The sequence below is a fragment of the Pagrus major genome, chromosome 14 (assembly GCF_040436345.1).
Source record: "Pagrus major chromosome 14, Pma_NU_1.0".
NCBI classification, from domain to species: Eukaryota; Metazoa; Chordata; class Actinopteri; order Spariformes; family Sparidae; genus Pagrus; species Pagrus major.
In genome coordinates this window covers 8,930,207-8,948,517 of record NC_133228.1, presented here as the reverse complement: position 1 = coordinate 8,948,517, position 18,311 = coordinate 8,930,207, and the positions used below count along the sequence as shown (strand labels likewise).

General features: G+C 40.6%; 3 protein-coding genes across 7 annotated transcripts in view; 1 reads left to right on the top strand and 2 right to left on the bottom strand.

Moving 5' to 3' along the window:
* The first annotated feature begins 1,136 nt into the window (after positions 1-1,136).
* dnai7 (dynein axonemal intermediate chain 7) lies at positions 1,137-14,110 on the top strand. Its single transcript, XM_073480395.1, has 16 exons — positions 1,137-3,190; positions 7,857-7,941; positions 8,117-8,205; positions 8,908-9,012; positions 9,347-9,484; positions 9,741-9,875; positions 10,054-10,157; positions 10,415-10,573; positions 10,653-10,806; positions 10,882-10,948; positions 11,194-11,357; positions 11,458-11,617; positions 11,738-11,952; positions 12,026-12,184; positions 13,283-13,396; positions 13,780-14,110. Exons 1-16 carry the CDS (start codon positions 3,140-3,142, stop codon positions 14,053-14,055), a joined length of 2,175 nt encoding a protein of 724 aa, XP_073336496.1. The 5' UTR covers positions 1,137-3,139; the 3' UTR covers positions 14,056-14,110.
* On the bottom strand, positions 5,471-7,126 carry lyrm5a (LYR motif containing 5a). The gene is made up of 3 exons (XM_073480396.1): positions 7,032-7,126; positions 6,740-6,813; positions 5,471-6,624 (listed from the first exon to the last, which is right to left on the bottom strand). The coding sequence occupies exons 2-3, from the start codon at positions 6,782-6,784 to the stop codon at positions 6,412-6,414; spliced, it is 258 nt and encodes an 85-aa protein (XP_073336497.1). The 5' UTR covers positions 6,785-6,813; positions 7,032-7,126; the 3' UTR covers positions 5,471-6,411.
* Positions 14,111-14,149: 39 nt separating the features above from the next.
* Positions 14,150-18,311, bottom strand: part of lrmp (lymphoid-restricted membrane protein) — a 34,037-nt gene continuing 29,875 nt past the window's right edge. For 3 of the 5 annotated variants that reach the window (XM_073480389.1, XM_073480391.1, XM_073480390.1), the window contains exons 37-39: positions 17,445-17,573; positions 15,679-15,833; positions 14,150-15,169 (exon numbers count right to left, since the gene is read on the bottom strand). In XM_073480389.1, coding sequence (XP_073336490.1) covers positions 15,027-15,169; positions 15,679-15,833; positions 17,445-17,573 — 427 coding nt within the window. In that variant the 3' untranslated portion in view covers positions 14,150-15,026. The remainder of the gene's footprint in view (positions 15,170-15,678; positions 15,834-17,444; positions 17,574-18,311) is intronic. The other 2 variants (XM_073480393.1, XM_073480394.1) reach the window with 1 other exon arrangement.

The following is an 18,311-nucleotide window of genomic DNA, read 5'->3' as shown; positions in this document are numbered from 1 at the left end:
TACAATGGAGTATTTGAGCAGCCTATCATCGCAGAATGACTTCAAGAGGATCGCAGTTGGATCCAAGGATAACAGAGCATAAGGAGGATTAACCATTTTTACCAACCAACTGTGGATAATAATTTGGACATTGGAGTTCTTTTGTTCACCCCACTGGCATGAAGTTTGGACTTTGAGGAAATTTGGGGACCTCGGGCGGGGTCATGAATTACCGCAAGGACTTGGACTTTCAGCAGGAAGGGAAAGGCTTACCGGAAGGCTTGACCCTCTCAATCTCTACTACATCTAAGTATTTGAACCAGCCTCAGCTCTTTTAGATTAATCTTTATTATATGCTGAATTGTGATCTTTATCAATAGGTATTCTTGATAATGATTGATTGATAGTAATTTTCAAGTTTGAGCTGTATGCTTTGCTCTTGCTAAAACTTTGTAATAAACCTTCAACTTTAGTTAAAGTAGAAGTTGTGGACATTGATTTTATGATTCTTTGATTGAAGTAAAAAGTAGGTGATAAGTGTGCAAAATATCTTAAAGGTTCTTAAAGGTTACTCTAGCCCAACAAACTGAAACAGCCCCTTAGGGTTTACCAAAAGCCCCTAAAATTCAACCTAGCACCCTACCAAGTGCACAGTTAATTTAGAGGAGAGCTGTCGTTAACAGGCGTGGCTGGTGGCCGTATCTGACTCAGGGGCTATTCAAGTCAGGTGCCAAGCCAGCGGAAGCAGGGTAGACGTTCGGACGTAGGCAGTGAGAAGCTAGTCAGAATGTTGTTGGAGGGTCCGCAGGGGATGGAGTTGACCTGCAATAGGCATGTTGACAGACTTCTCAGCAAGTTACGTACAGTACCGTAGCAGTTTTGTTGAGCACCTACAGGTAAGAGGCAGGTTACAAACATCAAGTCTTAACCCTTGAAACCTGCACGATTTGGCACAATGGTTAAGGTCAAAGGCTAAAAGACAGTGGCTGTCTGCCAAAATGGCCCAGCAGCACCAGACAGAGAGGCAGCCAACTCTACGGAAGGATCACACATTTGCCCCCAGGAAGAGTCAGCCAGCTGCTGTTTACCATGGCAGTGAGCAATCCAATGTCAAGGAACAGCCTGTAGTGATCTCCATAAAACACAGATCAAACAGATCATGAACTGGATCCGGGAGGAAAGAGGTGCTGGAGTGTGGGCACACCAGCCACAGTAGTGGTTGTACTTTCAAGAAGGCCTGTAGGGACTGCAATGGAATACACCTTCAGGTACCCCATTGCATTGCAGAGAAAGGCCCTACCATTCTGCTTGTGTCTTCACCAGGACCTACTTTATGCCTCCACATCAGACTGGATGAGTCTTTCTGAAGGTTGTGCCAGTAATCTTGCGAGCTGACCAGAAGTCACTAAAGACCTCCGCTATTTTGGATGATGGAGCAGAGAGGATGCACTTGGGGAGCAGTCCTAGCTCATCCAGTCATAGCTCTCCAGAGACAATACCATCACTTGAGAGTTCTTCCGCTACATTCTTTCAATGGGGCACACCCACTGCTAGTGGTTGGATCCGACTACGCTAACCTGATCACAGCCAAAGAGCCTGTCCATCTAGGTGCTGCTGGTGGACCAGCAGCAGTGCATACAGGGCTAAGTTGGGCCCTCAGATGGACGCCTGCAGCACCAGGTGCAAGTACAACAGTGCCTGTGGGCTTCAGTTTGTCCAACTACCAGTGATGACATCTTTCAGCATGTCGAGCACCTGTGGCAGTAAGATGTCTTGCCATATTGGAGCGAGAAGCTTATGAAGAGATCCCAGCAAGACCAAGAAGCAGCGGAGACCCTTGAGGCCAAAATGGTAAGACTGACAGTGGGTGACATCTCATGGTATGGCACTCCCCTCCTTTGGATCCAAGATGAACCCCCCCGAAGGCCTCCAAGGAGGCAGTCATGCCGAACCTCAGGAGTACTGAAAGGCAACTGAGTAGAGATCCCATGAAGGCCCAGGTATATGAAGCAGAAATCCACAGGCTCACTGAGGCAGGACACGTGACAAAGATCGACGAGTACTTGCCACACCACCTCGTTAGCCACAATGGCAAAGAACGTCTAGTGTTTAATTGTTACTTCGTACGCCATGGGTCCTCTCTGAACCAACAGTTACTCCCAGGACCAACTCTTGGCCCATCTTTGCTCCTACAATTCCGTTCAAGAAAACAACCTTTTGTGGTTTCACCAAACAACAAGCTGATCCCAGCCTACCAGATGTCATGCAGTTCACGTTCACGTATGCAGTTCAGTACCTAGCACACGATCCATGGGGCGCAGCTACGGATGGCAGCAGAATAACTTTCAGAGAACTTAAGTGTGAAATCAAATGGCATAAACAATTCTGCTGGTTTCATATTCTAGTAAAAATTTAAACCCGCAGTGTGGGCTTTTGAATATTAAATGAAGAGCCGTTACATTCAAGTCCTTGGCAAAAAAAGTTCACACAACAGCATTAATGGTATGGCAGGACTTATTTAATTTCTAAAATGTGACAGAAATTGATATTTCTGTTTTAATTTGCTTTAGTATTTATTTACCTTTGTTTTACTTCCCCTTTCTATTTACTTCGCCCAATAACTTTCCATTTTAATTATCTATTAATTTGTAAATGTATTTCTTTACGTACATATTTATTATTTGTGTTTGATGTTGTGTTTTCTGAAATGTTTTGTGTTTTGTCCCTCAGGGCCACCATAGTAATTAATACAAGGGTAAATAGTCTGCATTTTTACCTACTACCTACTCTAATGTAATCATTGCAGATATTCCATTGTGAACTCTACTATTGTTTATGTCAATCTCTGCTAAAGAGCTCAAATTAAACAGAATATAATTTAATTGGAAATGAATGTGCAGTCCTGTTGATACACTAGAATGACTGAACATGTACTGTTTTCTGTCCTCTGTAGGCAGATAACTGGCACTCTCCTTCTTGTCTTTACATCGGTCTCATTGGAACTGTAACAACTGTCAGTGTGGGACTGATAGTCAGCCTGTTAACAGGTACAGAAATATATTCTGTTGGCACTTGTTAAAAATACATCAGATCTCATTGTCCTACTGTTTTGTACATTTCAAGAGGCTTGAGGACCAGGGTGGAATCAAGGCTTACATTAATGAAAGAAGACACAACTTTGTATCACCTATTCACATTTATCAAAGACAAAGTAAGTGCTGCAGCTTAGTTCAGTTTAATCAACTTATTTCTCAGGGACAGTGCATGTCAGTAAACATCCCTGAAAATATGTTAGCAAAGACACTAGTTTTTAGCTGTAGTCTCAGCCCTGTGTGAAGTACACAAACTAAAGTCAGCCTAAAACAAGAAGTTTAAATGAGTTTAAATTGATAAGGCAGATACGGGATAATAAAGTTTCCTCTTGTGACGCCTCTTTAAACTGATTTGTATTTAGTTGTTGTCAAAGCCACTTAGAGGGGGAGGAGCCAGTCCATGAATACTTTTATAGAAGAGACATATACATGTGCATGCTTGATCAGGTTTTTCCAGCTCAGAGGGTTATATTTCCCCAGTATATGACAGCAGGGAAACAATGCTCAAAGCTAGACTGATAACAGCTCCTGGCTTCTGCTCTGTCCATTTCCCTCTTCAAGTCATAAGAAGAATTCTTAAAAAGAATGGAGAGAAGAAATTTGGCAACACAAATGCTGCTTTCTGTGACACTGAGATGGACTTAAAAAGTAGAATTACTGGGGCACCCCAGTAGTTCAGTTGGTAAATCATAAGTCCTACGTACAGAGGTTGTGTCCTCGCCACATAAGCACAAGGTTCGAACATGACCTGTGGCCACATTTATTTATGTCATCCTCTCATCCCATTTCCTGACACTCTTCATCTGGCCTATAGAATTAAGCCATGAAAGGGCCAAAAAAAGAGAGGCAACATTCCCACATGATAAACATTTGTCATAAAAATGACTAGATTTCTTCAGTTTTGTCATGGGCTCTTAATACGAAGGTGGAAAAATGTTCATCTTGTAGTCTTATACAAGAAATGTATGTGAAAGATTTATGTAATTTGCCATTGAATGATATGAACATTTTATGACACAATTGATGATTGACGATATAATCATGGTAATCATCAAAATATGCTTACAACTCTTAAAATGGAACTAAAACATACTGGAATTAAGAAATTAATATTTTAAATATTTTTATTTTAAATCATAGGACTGTTTTAATCACCCGAGAGGATATTTTTGCAGTTATCACAATAGTAGAAATTCACCATGATCAACTCAACCTGAGTGTTTTTTTTTTTTGTGCTTTGTGATACAAAATCTTATAGTATCTCTGTAATTTATTACAAACCAGAATATCAATCCTTTAAAATGTTGTTTATTTTAATTCCCTATAATAGTGTTATACTATATTATTATACTACAAATGCACACAAAAGTATGAAAACACAAACACACCTGTGATATTTTATTAGATTATCTGGTCCAGTTTGAAAATTAGTTTCTTCTCTCACTAAAATGTTTGTTGATCATGGAAGGAGTGAGGAGACAAAGTTTAGCACGAGCTTGAAGCTTAAACATATTCTACAGCCAGAGGGTGCTACATGCTTTGAATACCTGGATTCGAATGGACCCTCTGAGTTTATCAATTTTCTATTTCTTTTTCACATTATACAATTCTTGTCTCACAGTATGCCTCTGCCAGTCAGTAAGGTTGCAGTTTATATTAATTTCCGTCCACATTGATAAAAGGCATTAAATGCTTTTTCATTTTTATGTTGTTTTGAAGCGAAATTGAGGTTATCACAATATTGACATGTACGATTCCAGTAACTTATTTCCAGTGAGAAACAAGCTGTCTTCACCTAAAGACTTATTTACCCAATGAGGATGTGGTGGACTACTTCTGAATGTCTATAAGTGTGCAAGTTCATTGAGAAGCAAAAAACTGTCAATTTCCTTGCATGTGTTCACGTTTGTCCAATAAATCTGATTCTTAAATAACATAAAGTTGTAGCCATGACAGGAGATAATACTACAAAAATAAATGTTGCTGCCAAGACACTAAAAATAAAACGTTGGTGCATCAACCACATCCTCAACCCAGCAGCACAGAAGATATAAACAATCATCACAGTTTCAAGGTGGGCACCCAAGATTGGTGTCACTATCATGTCACAATCTCCTCTCAAAGGTCTCGGTCACTGTGAGCCCACCTTCGGCAGGAATGCCTGGAAGGTATTTCATTACCTCTGGCACAAATGTCCACTTGGACTCAAGGATGAACTGATAATGATTTTGGTGTTCAAAGGTCACTGTGACCTCACAAAACTCTTCACATAATTCTCTGCTTTTAATTTCATGTGTCAGTTCTTGATACAAAAGAACAAATATGTTTACTTATTTAAATAGTATAATCTCATACAAGCAATGGCAGTAAAAGAGTCAAAATGTTGAGGAACACTGCTGTGATTTTATAATTTAGTTTATGACACAAAACATCAGTTTTAAAACATTGTTTTTATAGAATAGTGCAATGATACATAGTCCTATACATTCATCATCAAGAAATGTGACCATGTATTTACAAATATATACACTGAAATACATTGTACAACATGATTCAGTCAATCTGATACCAAAGGCTCCTCCAGTTTATTATAGACCAGGTGCAGGCCTGCGTGTGTATTACCTGTGAACCCTGACACCATAATCCGAACACTCCTTTCAAAATGGACATTAAATTAATTCATCTTGATTGAGGATGTGATGATTTCCACTCCTGGAGAACAACCTATGATATTAAAATAGATGTTCTGATAGCATTTTTTCCTTTCGATTTCTGAACTTTGTGTATCAGCCTATAGCGAGTACCAATTCATTACCAGTGGGTTTAAAATATATAAATATTGCCAAAATTTTTAACACCTGTATACTACTAACCCTGTATGGATGTAGAAATCTGTTGACTGCATACAGGTGTACAGGATGCTGCTGGGAGGTAGCACGTCCAGTCTCTGATAAAGTTATTCCGCTGCCATCTCTGATAATAATGTTACGAGTTGCTGTGTTTAAGCAGTAGAGGAGACCTTTTCCATCACAGTATCAGAACAACCCCAGATAGTAACATAAATAGAGTAGATAGGATTTAAAACACTGGCTTTTAAGGTACAACTTGTGTATAAAAAAGTACATTCTGTAACAGCTTCATTATCATCACTCTCTGGCACTTCTATCAGACTGATCTTCCATTTCCCTTGTGAGGCAAGTTTTTATTCATTTATTTATTTTATAAGGGCAACTGTTGTGTTTTTCATTCCTGCAGAATAGTGTGGACTGCATCTCAATAAAGTATTGATACACTCCATGTATTTCATTTCAGAAGTGTATCTTGGTGCTGTATGTATGAGTCATTCCTCTGGTTCATAATACCTCTTCTTCATAGCTCGATATTTCCTGAGGAAATACAGAGCCTCCAGTTCCTTGATGACAAAGTCGCCGCGGGCCACCAGCTTCTTGATCTGTTCTGGGTCTGTCACGTCTTTATTCTTCATGAACGCTGACTTGAGACGCCCTCTGAAATAGGCTGCTCCCTTCGGGTACTCACGGCCGAGATACAGCATCTTGTGGAGGACGAGACACACATTAAAACCATTTGCATCTCAGCTGCTGTCTCTCTCTCTCTCTCTCTCTCTCTGTGTGTGTGTGTGTGTGTGTGTCGTTGACTGATTCACTTACAGTTTTGTAAAGCCTGATAACCTCCCCCTTTAAAGGGTTGGCCATGTCACAAACGAGGTGGCCTTTGACCCCTTCTGAAACGAGAAAATGAGAGAAATTGTTCGTTAACGGGGATTACGGTAATAACAGAAACATCATTAGGCGTGTGTGAAAGAAGAAAAGAGTTAAAGAGATAGAAGAGTTGGTTCCCACTGGCATTAGCAAGCTGTAACTGAACAGCTAGCACGTTTGTTAGCATTTATCATTTGCAGACTGTATTTAGAACCATGTAAAACAATAGATTCATATTTACACGCGTCGTTTTGTTGAGTGGATTTATTGAAGCGCTGCGATAACGAAGAAAAATGTCTCCTTTTCTTTGTCCTTCCTTTGCCTGACAGTGGACAGCCCAGCTGTACACACGGTCGTAAGTCGTTCCGTTGTGTCGTAAATAAAAACAGATAACCGCGCATGCGTGAGCGTTTCTATAGTAACCTAACGCTGTAGAGCTTTTCCTGTTTTATCATGGTGAGTTTTACTACTTTATTTTGAACAAACTGCCCCTTTTTAGCATTAAATGATGCCATATTGAAATAATCTAAACTATACTATATTAAACTATAGTCAGTTGTGACAAATAAGAAAGTATAGTCAATGACAACCTGTTTATACGAACTTACAAGACAGTAAATGCAACAGCCCAGTGCAGTTAACTGAACTGCGTAGCTTTCACGTTAGCAGAAGTCCTTACTTTTGGTGCTCTTTCTTCTCTTCATTTTCTCACCAATTTCTGACCCTGTGACTTAAATTAATGCTTTAAACCTTTATTTAACCTTCTCTCTGTTTTCTCCTGCGAGTGATAGCCACCCGAGAAAGGAAAGGTATGAGCAAAAGTCAGTCAGCACATTAATAAAGTTTATCTGATATCATAGTTATGTAGTTGAAGATATATGCAGACAGGCGTAGAGTACACCATCCTACTACTACAGTCATTGTCTCTTGTATGGTTGGCTAACAATAATTCAGACTTGTATGGTCCCAGTGTGGACCCACACTTCTCCACTAAACCACAACCACTAAAGTAAAGTAGTAAGTTAGTAAACTACACACTGATTTATAATGTTTTGCTTGTTTAAAGTCATCCAAAAAGGGACGTAAGCCAAGCAAGGCCCAGAAGGCCAAGCTGCAGCAAGAGGAGGAGGAGAGGAGGCTGCGAGAGGAAGGTAATCCATATATCTGTCTCTGCTCATATAAACTGGGGCAAAATCAGATGCTTGTCGGAAGCATTGGTATGATGCATGAAACTCTGCAGGAAAATGATGAAAAGTCATCTGTAATAAACTGTTTTGAGCCTCTGAAAACTTCAGGATAAACAGTATTTGTGCTTTTGTTTTATAGAGGAAGCACGACTTCAAGCAGAAAAAGAAGAGCAGGAAAAATTGGAAAGAGAGATCAAGGAAAAGCAGCTGGAAGAGCTTGAGTTAAAGGTGAGATGTCCCTATGGAATATAGTCAGTGTTGTAAAAAGTACCCAAAAGTCATACTTGAGTATAAGAAAAGATATCTTGTTAGAGTATTACTTTGGTAAAAGTGAAAGTCACCCATAAGAACAGGGCTTGTGTGAAAGAATCTGATATTAAATATGATTACATTTGATCTGATATTAAGTGGTAATTTTCTGGCAATAAATATACTTTAGTATCAAAATTACAAGTAAAAGTAAACTATGAATTATATACTGTATACTATGGGTCGAGCAATTACCCGCTTATTCAATCATCAGATTAGATGTTCAGCATTTTTCTCTATATTAGAATAATTGTTTTTGAGCCGATTACAGATAAAATATTTATTCAAATGTCCTACTTTGGCTCTGATGCAACATGTACTATGCAAAGTAACTAGTAACTAAAGTGTTGTGGAGTAAAAAGTACCATATTTAACTCCAATATGTAGTGGGGTGGAAGTGCAAAGTAACAGAAAATGAAAAATACTCAAGGAAAGTAAGTACAAGTGCCTCAAAATTATACTTAAGTACAGTACCAGAGTAAATGTACTTAGATTCCATCACTGACTATAATACTATGTATTGACTGAAGACCAGAGCAGCAATTACTGAAATAGACAGCTGTTTGTTGTCTTTATTATGGACATACTGCCCTGCAAGTTTTTATTATCTTCTGCTGACAGGACCGAGAGCGCAGAGAAGATGAGCTGAACGAACTCCGCCACCTGCTGGAGAAGAATCATACTGCAGTAATCAAATGGAAGACTGATGCTGGAGAGATAGAGAAGGTGTGTGTCTATTTTTGTCTGTGTGAGATATTTAGTGAGAGGGAGAAACTACAGGATGTCTGATACATGTATTGTTACCAATCATCAATTTTTTCATAAGCAAACAAGGCAATATAATGAAAAAACAAGACTATGAATCAGATACAAAAATAACAAAATATTATCTGCCTGTCCCTCTTCAGACTCAGTAACTACAAATAATACACTCAACACAAAAAAAGTCACACTCACCAAGATAAAGTAACCTGATCAGGCATGCTAGTCTTCCCTTCACAGCACCCCTAGCAGATCTTCTCTGGCTAATATTAATACACAGTTTGTTGTTTGTGTCCAGTGGGAGAGATACATGCGCTGTGATAGTACTCCAGACCCAGCAGTACAGCAGGATATTAACACATATATCAGCTTATGGCGAGATGATCCAGAGGTCGACATCACAGTCGTGCTCAAGCAATGTAACCTCATTCTACAGGTGTGTATTTAATGTGGAAATGTGGATGTGTCGCACAGTTAAGTCAGTGAGGAGTCAAACTAAAGTTTTAATGATCAGTTAACAAAGTTAATGGTGTGGTCTACCAAAGTCAAATGATTGATTAAAAATTAATACTATCACCATGGTTCCTTGTGCCCCAAAAAAGCCCATTTAAGAAAATTCCAATATAATCAGTGCTTTATAGATTACCACTTTACTACAAAGTCTGTATAAAAGTAAATGTCATCCTTTGTAGCTGATTGAGGAGCTGGAAGTTCTGCTAAGAGACGCTACAGATCCACAAGAGAGCTACAAGTACCAGGAGGCTCTTATAAATTTGCAGGAGCTAATCCACTCGAAACATCTCCTCACCACTGAGGAGATCCTCAAGGTACAAGAATCATAGTCCTACTTGTGTTTACACATAATGAAGCACTTTGTAACTATATGAAAGATTTTAATATTAATAAAAATGATGTATTTTGCAAGGTCCAAGACACTTGGACACTTTTTTTTTTTTTAACCATGCCTGTTTTGTTCTTTTGTGTGGTGTGTCTCCCTGGTCATAGAGGGCCAGTGCCAACATCGACACAGAGACAGGCAACATGCAGACTGTGGTCAAAGATGATAACATCACTCTGTGTCTCTGGGCCAACCTAAAGAAGAACCCAAGGTCTGTGGAAGAAAGGGCTACAAATATATATATATACGGGTTTAAAATGAAGGTTAAAATGAGGTTAGCAGCTGTGATTTATGATGGAGAGGGTATCCAATGTTTATTCCTTACATTTGAAAAGCAATAACAAAGTATAAAAATTTGATTATACGTTCCACATAAGGGCATCTGTAATTTTTGTGACATTAAATGTTAAACTTTTGTGCCACGTGGCCTTCCCAGGTAACAACACTCTGTGTCTGTGGTCCATTCAGGTTTAAAGGTTTAAACTTTGAAGAGGTCGGTCTGGGCTTTGAGCTTCCCAAGCAGCTGGCTGTGAGTGATATCGCTGTACGGATCCTCCACACACATTATGACCACCTGTCCCTGCTGGCCAGGATGGCTCACCTAAGAATACATACCCCCAGCCACAGGTACTTATCTGATAGTGCTCTTACACAGTGAATACTACAAAGTCATCTACAGTGTCTTTCTTCATCTTTTTGCTTCCAGGTCTCTAACAGGCGTTGAGGAGGTTCTAGCAGACATAGATATACATGAGCAGGAGGAGACTAAAGGAGAGGAGGAGGTGAAGGAGGACAACGAGACTCAGCAGCAAAGAGTGGACGAGGAGGTGCAGTCCATCCAAGGGTCTGAAGGGCGGAAGGTAGGATGAAACAAAGACTTGCTGGTCTGGAATTTAATGTGATGTTTTCATTCTTATTGTGGATGTTTCTCACAGAGTGCAGCCAGTCAACGGTCGGACGGACAAGAGAGCCAAGTACAGACCCAGATGGAGGCACTCGATGGTAAGATGCCCAACCTGAAACTTCAAATGAAGACAAAAAGACGACACAATATAAATCAGATGTCACTCAAAATGATTGACAGGTCTTTTGATACATGGCCTAATAGCATGCAACAACGTACTCTGAGTTATTTGTTCTCAATCAAAGATTCAAATCTGTCTTATAATTGTTGTAAAAATGAAGTAAATTTAGTTGAGAAATACAAATTAATCTTTTTTTCTATCTTCTTTTTTTAATCTCTTTAGCTAAGGGTGACTTAACTTCTCCTCCAGTGCAGCTGACAGCGATGTACCGCAGTGTCCAGATGGTGGATTTAATGCAGTACACACCTCTGGGTGGGGTCCTCTACTTTGACGTGTTCCACCTCCCACCACAAGCCCACCAGGTCCGTGGATGGGAAATTAGACAGGTAAAGAAAAAAAAAAAAAGGGTTTCAGTGCTGCTGCTACACCAGGCCCTGCAGCTAAAGTCAATCTCACTAAACACCCTCTATGTCCACGTGTTTCCAGCTGTTGGACGAAGGGCTGCAGGTGTTCCCCTACCCTATGGAGAAGTCTCACTTAGACGACAATGAAGGGCTTACCTGGCCTCCAGTTGGTATAACTGTGACACTGCCCAACTCCGTTGTCTTCCTGGAAGCTCCCCAAGTGGCTCGCTGGGATGCTGCAGGTAGGGCAGACAGCAACACATCATTTACCATTTCTAGCATGGAAAGGTGTAAAAAAGTGGATCGATTTAAAAAGGGGGGAACCAAAAAGTCATGGACACTGAAGTTGGTTATTCATCTAGGGAAGCAGTGGAGGATGGATGGCATGAACGACGTCTCTTATGAGGAGGCGGAGGCCAAGATCTCCTTCAAGATGGACTCCTTCCAGCCTGTTGTGCTGATGCAGGAAACATATGCAAACTTTCCATTCCAGTGCTGGGAGCTCAGACCATTGGGCCAAGACTCAGCTCTTTTCACCGTCAATGGGGCACTCATAAAGCTCAGTGTCACAATCCAGGTAAGAGACCGGAGAGAACTGTAGAACTGATGTAGCCTGACTGTTATAGTGTGTGTATGTGCTTATTTCACAGGGTAATCAGTGCATGTTGCAGTCAGAGCAAGAGAGAGGCCTCTCTCACCTCATAGGGAAGTGGATGAGTGGCCCCGCCCTGCAGAGAGCCATGCTGAACGCTGGGATCAACATCTTTGTGAACGAGTACACGGACAAATACGTCAGCGCCTGCGGCAAGGTCTGCATCTTTTATGTGTTGGCTTTAAGAATAGAAGAACAGGAAGGTTTGGCTTTACTTAGTTAGTCAATTATGTGAATGCACAGTGTTGCAACATAGTGACAGCATGTATCCATATATCATTGTAAGAGTGACAGTAGATTGGAGTTGACATGTCCCAGCATGTCCCTTCCTTCCCAGCATTGTTATTTTAAGGAGTGCAGTGTTTATGCTGGTATCACACTGTCATCACAGCGCGTCCAACTAATACTAAGCTGTTTTATTATTTTATTGGCAAAGAAAAAGAGAAATGCTCAAATGAATACTTCATATTGTTTCCAAGGGCAAAGGGCATGCATACTACATACAGTCCACTTTTGAGTGTGTGTTTTATACAGGCTAAGCTACTCACGACAGGAAAATAATAAAATAAATTGTTGGTGCTTGATAGAAGCTCCGTCAGGCTGTACTTAGGCACAGTAGTTAACCATCTTATTTTAATGTGTTAGCATGTTAACATTTGCTAATTAAGACAAAAACTAAATGTGTGATTGACAGGAATGCTATGACATTTGCAGGAATTTGGTCATAAACCAAAGTCCTGGAGAAATCAGGCTAAAGTTCTGGCCTGATGATGGTGTTAGATGAAAGTTAAGAGATCATCAAAGTTGTTGAAATCTCATTCAGAAAAACAAATGTCAACCACATTACTGGTATTAGAGGAAAACTCCCGGGGTTAACCATTTCATTAAATTCTGTACACAGCACCAAGGCCATCTGATAGTTAAGGTATTTAAATCTGGACCGAAATAATGGAATGACCAATCTATAGAGCCACACTAAATGTGTAAAATGATCTAGAGATGTCTGAAACGTAAGAATATGGAAAACTTCTTTTGCTTCAGCCAGTCATTAGTGCAGTAGATGAATATAATTCAATATGAAGCTGCCACAGCATTACTTACCTGTAAAAAAAACCTGCTCACCATAAATTATGTAAAGCTGAAAGGGACTATTCTATAGAATGAGTAAGTGCCAAAACTTATTTGCGTTATCACTACAGTACAGTCCAACATTTTCCAACATGTTCTAAATATGCTGTGTGGTTTGTCTCTCTAGGATCCACTCACAGAACATGCTGCCTACGAACAGATGGCCCTGTTTGCCTCCGCTTGTGCTTTCTCTTGGAGCAAGTGGAACGCTAAATGTGGCGCTGAGCATCTGGTCTTGCAGGTATTCTCACTTACACATACTGTATATATAAAGTTTCATTTAGAATTCAACTTCTTTTTTTCCCTAAATGTGGAATAGTCTGAGGAGGGTGTACACCATCATGTGTCTCCTCCTGTCAACATGGAGTCATCAGCCACAAGCAAATGTTCATCCCAAACACTTCCACTCTGTGACAATCAGGGGTTGTCACTGTAGCTTCAAGGCTGTTCCACCTTGATGCCCCAAAATAACCAGATTTGACATTTACACCTACAGGAACTGCAGTGCAGAAATATGATCTTTTCAGAATGAGAAAGAGGGAAGTTGTATAGTGCCAGTGTAAATGTTGAATTCTCTTCCTCTGTTCTTTTTCCTGTTTGGACTTCTTCCATTTCCTCTACCAGGTGTGTGAGCATCTCAGCCCTGCCCCTGTGCCTAAGAGCTCGTGGAGTCTCTACCTGCTGGGTGCTCAGAGGAGTCAGAAGCTGGAAATCACAGAGCGGAGCGAGGCTTTCTCTCCTGACCATTATCCCGGCAGTGACTTTCACTCCACCTTCATCCATGTGCTCCAGGACAACATGAGCGCTGATGGCCTAGCTAGGACCAGAGAATCCAGTTATCTGTTCATCGACACGGTTCAGAGCCTTCTCTGCTCCACCAGACCCCTGATGTATTCATAATCTGTATGAAACTTTTTTTTAAATGAACAAATTAAAGCCATTATAAATACCTGAATGTGAAATATGCATTTAGATGTACATAAGAACACACGTCTTCTATTGTAGAATTGGCTACTTTATTTGTGCAAAGTCCCACACATCTTCTTTGGAACATACAAAAGTGTATGAAGTTGAAAACGGTGACAACCACAGCAGAAAAATAAAAAAACCCTTTGGTGATAAGACTGTAACAATGTAGAATTATAACTTAACAAAAATAAACAGATATTCACATCTTTCCACTCAGAACTAACAAACTCATAAATAGATTTCAGGAATTTAAAAACACTTAAAATGGAAGATTTATTACCAGTGTTTATAGACTTAAAAATGATAAAAATGTCCTCTGCAACCCATGAGGCAAAAGGTTGGTAGTATTTGTTTCCCTCAAGTGCATGAAATGTGTTTAAAAAGCCACATGGCACAACCGGAGCCATCGTCTGCGATGTTTGTCCATGGGAATCTGCATCTGCCATCATTGTGATGAAGTTGTGACATGATTGGTCAACGTTGTACCACCTCTGCTGACTGAGCATGCCTGATTTGACAGATTGTGTTGGGTCCAAGTTGACAGTTGCCGGCAGCACTGATACAACTGCATCATCACGTGGTAAAGGATTGTTGAGCAGCCGACCGAAAACCACTGTTACTGCTTCTTCTCTTAAAACACAGACACACACATACACACACAGACTAACTAATTTAGCAAACGTGAAGTGATGCATAAAATCCTCCATAGGGTTAGCTATCCCCTGAGGCCTGGCCTGTGCTGTCAATGTGAGTCTTGTTTTAGGAATCTTCAGGCACCAGTAAACATCCCAACAGCCTCTGCTCAGGACTGGCACACTGTATTTCCTTAATCACCACAGTGCACGGATCATTTCTGCAGAGAGCCGATGGGCAGTAACACCATCCACCCTTGATCTTAGGGGCTAGACGGGCGGCTGTCCGTTGTGCCGGAGCCCTGCGTAGGGCCACAGCAGCTGCTGGATGGTCATCCAGGAGTCTCCGGTCCCCACAGGGGCTGCATCTACCACCGGCTGCATCACCAGACTGGCCAGCAATGCCAAGAGACCTGCAGGGGAACAATAAATATTTACCAGTATTGGGAAATGCTACTCTGTCATCGTAGTATTAGAACACAGACTGAGTTTATATATAAATGTTTTTTAAACTTGTGAATGATTTAGAATTTGTTACCCAAAACAAAGAGGAAACTCAAACCAAAAGCAACACGCACAGAAACTGTTGGAAAAGTGTCACCTTGTTTAAATGTGAAATTGAATTTGTATATGCTTAAATCAGTACAGAGTAGGGCATTTTCTGTCAAATCCAAGTGGAAACTTATCCACTAGTCATCTACAAGACTGAAAAGAATGATTTTAAATCTCCCATAGTGTACTCATTTACAGGTTCATGTTTTTATTTTGGGCTACTAGCAAATGTTTACATGCTTTAATGTTCCAAATCAAATTATTCTTCTAGTCCTAGTTTTAGTGTTCGTCTCTTTAAAGCCATACAGACAGTATATCTCACTTTTATACCATATGGGGACCTTTTAAACCTGTTCTACAGACAGTGTACCTGCCAGCACCACCACCATGGCCAACCAAAGCCAGAGCCCCCTGCCACCTCTGGCTACTGCTGCTGCTGCGGCCGCCCGGGAAGAGGTCAGGCTGTTGGACAGAGAGTGGGCCATTCCTGGGTCTGTAGACGTAGGGCTGGAGGAAGGGCTCGGACTGGAGAAGTGCAACAAAGAGTAAAATGTTACCACAGGATGGATAGAAAATTAAAAAAAAAGAGATGGAAAATGAAGACATAAAATATGGTCCAAGGTGAAGCGAGATATTGAATAAGTTACCAAGAATGACGCATAGGGAGGTAAATAAGTAATCACTGAAAACTTTTAGTAAAAACTGTGAGTCATTTGTGGTAACTAATGCAATGGATGGCAGGCGGTGAATAAGCTGCAGCTTGGTGCAATCTGAAGTTGGCTTCATTAAAGCACATTCTGCCACCTGTCTCAAACTGTGTCAAAGATGCAAAACCATTTACATCATCTTCATCAGCATAATGAAAAAGCTGTCGGAAGCACAGTTAATAGCAGTTGGCACGAAGGTGGATTGAGCTTTGACTGGTGAAGCAAAGGCAGCAGACAATTTAGGCCTGGAATCTGTCAACAGTAGGAGTGCTGCTTCACATCACTTTACAGTCATTATGAAAGTCAGTGCAAGGTTTAAAGTGGCCTTTGATTAGCACCCCCACATGATAAATACAGGCCTTTTGCATGCATTTATTGTGTTTTTGGATGGAGATAGAATCCAGAAGCTCTTTCCACTCTGGACTCTCCTCCCTGCACACTTACAGCATTACAAACAGCTCATCCTGACTCCTGAGCAATGTGGAGGGAGGAAAAGAGGAAAAGACAGTTCAGAACAACACGTGATCCGCCAACACAAAATAGAGAAAATAGTCCAAGTGTAGCAGTTTGCACATATAATTATTATGGTGGCTGAACAGGTTAGTAAATGACAGAAGACTGAGCACAGTAAAGGTGAATTAGTTATGTTAGACACATTGTTAGCTGCACACTGCAAATCAGAACTTGAGATCCATGCATGAAACACAAATCAGGTAGCCTCAAGAATCACTTGTCACGCCAACATACACTGATCTCAAGTTAACAGTTGAAGGAAATGGTTCAGTTCTGGCCCTTCCAGTAAAAATGCCCGGATAACATGATTAAAAGCCGCTGAGCCCCTGCAGCAGAGAAGAAGCTAGTCCAGCACACACCCAATATAGTGAAAAAGTTTCAGCACCTAGGAGGTTCCATAAACTCACAACTTTTTGAATGACAGAATATGACATAGGTGATGATCTCATATTAAATAATTCAGAATGTGTGATTTGCTGCAAGTAGCATCTAGCTGTGTAGCTCATGAAAGCTTTGACATTTGAAAACACACTGGAGCAGTAAAGGTGAAGTCTCCAGCAGACACAACAGTAATATTTCCCATCAGCGACTGAGTGTTAGCATGAGCAGTGATAGCCAAGCTAAGGGGCACCTCCTACAGAGACAAGCTTTGACAGCAAATTCAAATCCATCTGATGTCAAGATGTCATAATAATTGACACAATGATGGCTAGGTGTACTCTGAAGTGCAAAAACACTACAGAAGATTAAATAACAATATCTAATATTGCACTTTGGTACCAGAAAACAGTCTGCAGCTATTGGAACCTCAGTTGAGCTAAATGCTGAACTCTTCCACTACGCAGCTAGCCTCTTAGCTTTGCTGACAGAAAGTGGTGCTGCGGTAGGCTAGTGGTGGGTATTTGGTTGGACTAACGTCTTGAGGGGCAGAATGAGGGAGGTGAGTTTGTTGCCCAGCTCACTGAGACTGGACCTCCTCCTCCCTGCCACTGGTGCCTCCTTCTGTTCATCCTCCGACTGGCAGTCGGTGTTGTCGTAGGCCGTCCTGTTGGCGCGCATGGATCAGGCATTCACAAACACACTGTTCAGTTGCACATTCAAGTCCAAGCATAGCTGCACGACCACAATAACTATGTGCACATGCACACATGCACATTTCATGCATATGAAGCATAACATTCACCTTCTGTATACAAATATTTGTAGAGATGCGTGATAGAAACATGTTAAAATCATTTTCTGCAATGAATGCCCAGCAATGCACAGCAATTACATGCTCAGATAATAAATAATGAACCCACAAAGCAATTTCACATTCTTTCAGATATTTGGAAGTGCTTCATTTATATCACCTAAGCTTCAACATTGGCTTAGCTGGAAAAATAGAACAAATTCTACTCCCGTCGTCCAAACATTTGAAAGTTATATGATACCAATAAAAACAAAAAAGTCGACAGTCTTACTTGACATTTACAAAAACAAAAAATAAAAATGTGCCTATTTGGATTCTGATAAACACTTCCCCATGCGAGGAGGAACCAGATGCATGAAAGATGGCTGCTGGGCGTTTTAATGTCAGCGATTGTTTTAATCTAGTCTCAAAGGATAACATGCGGTTTTGAGTTTGTTCCAGCAGTCTAAGCTTCCCCCTTTACTACATTATTACTGCTGATGTCACATTTGTCAGTGTAGTTACAATTATAGATATTAGCAGACTGGGTACAGAACTGTTGGGAAGGACAAAAGTTGATTACAACCTCTGTTTTTTCCCTGTAAAGTTTGC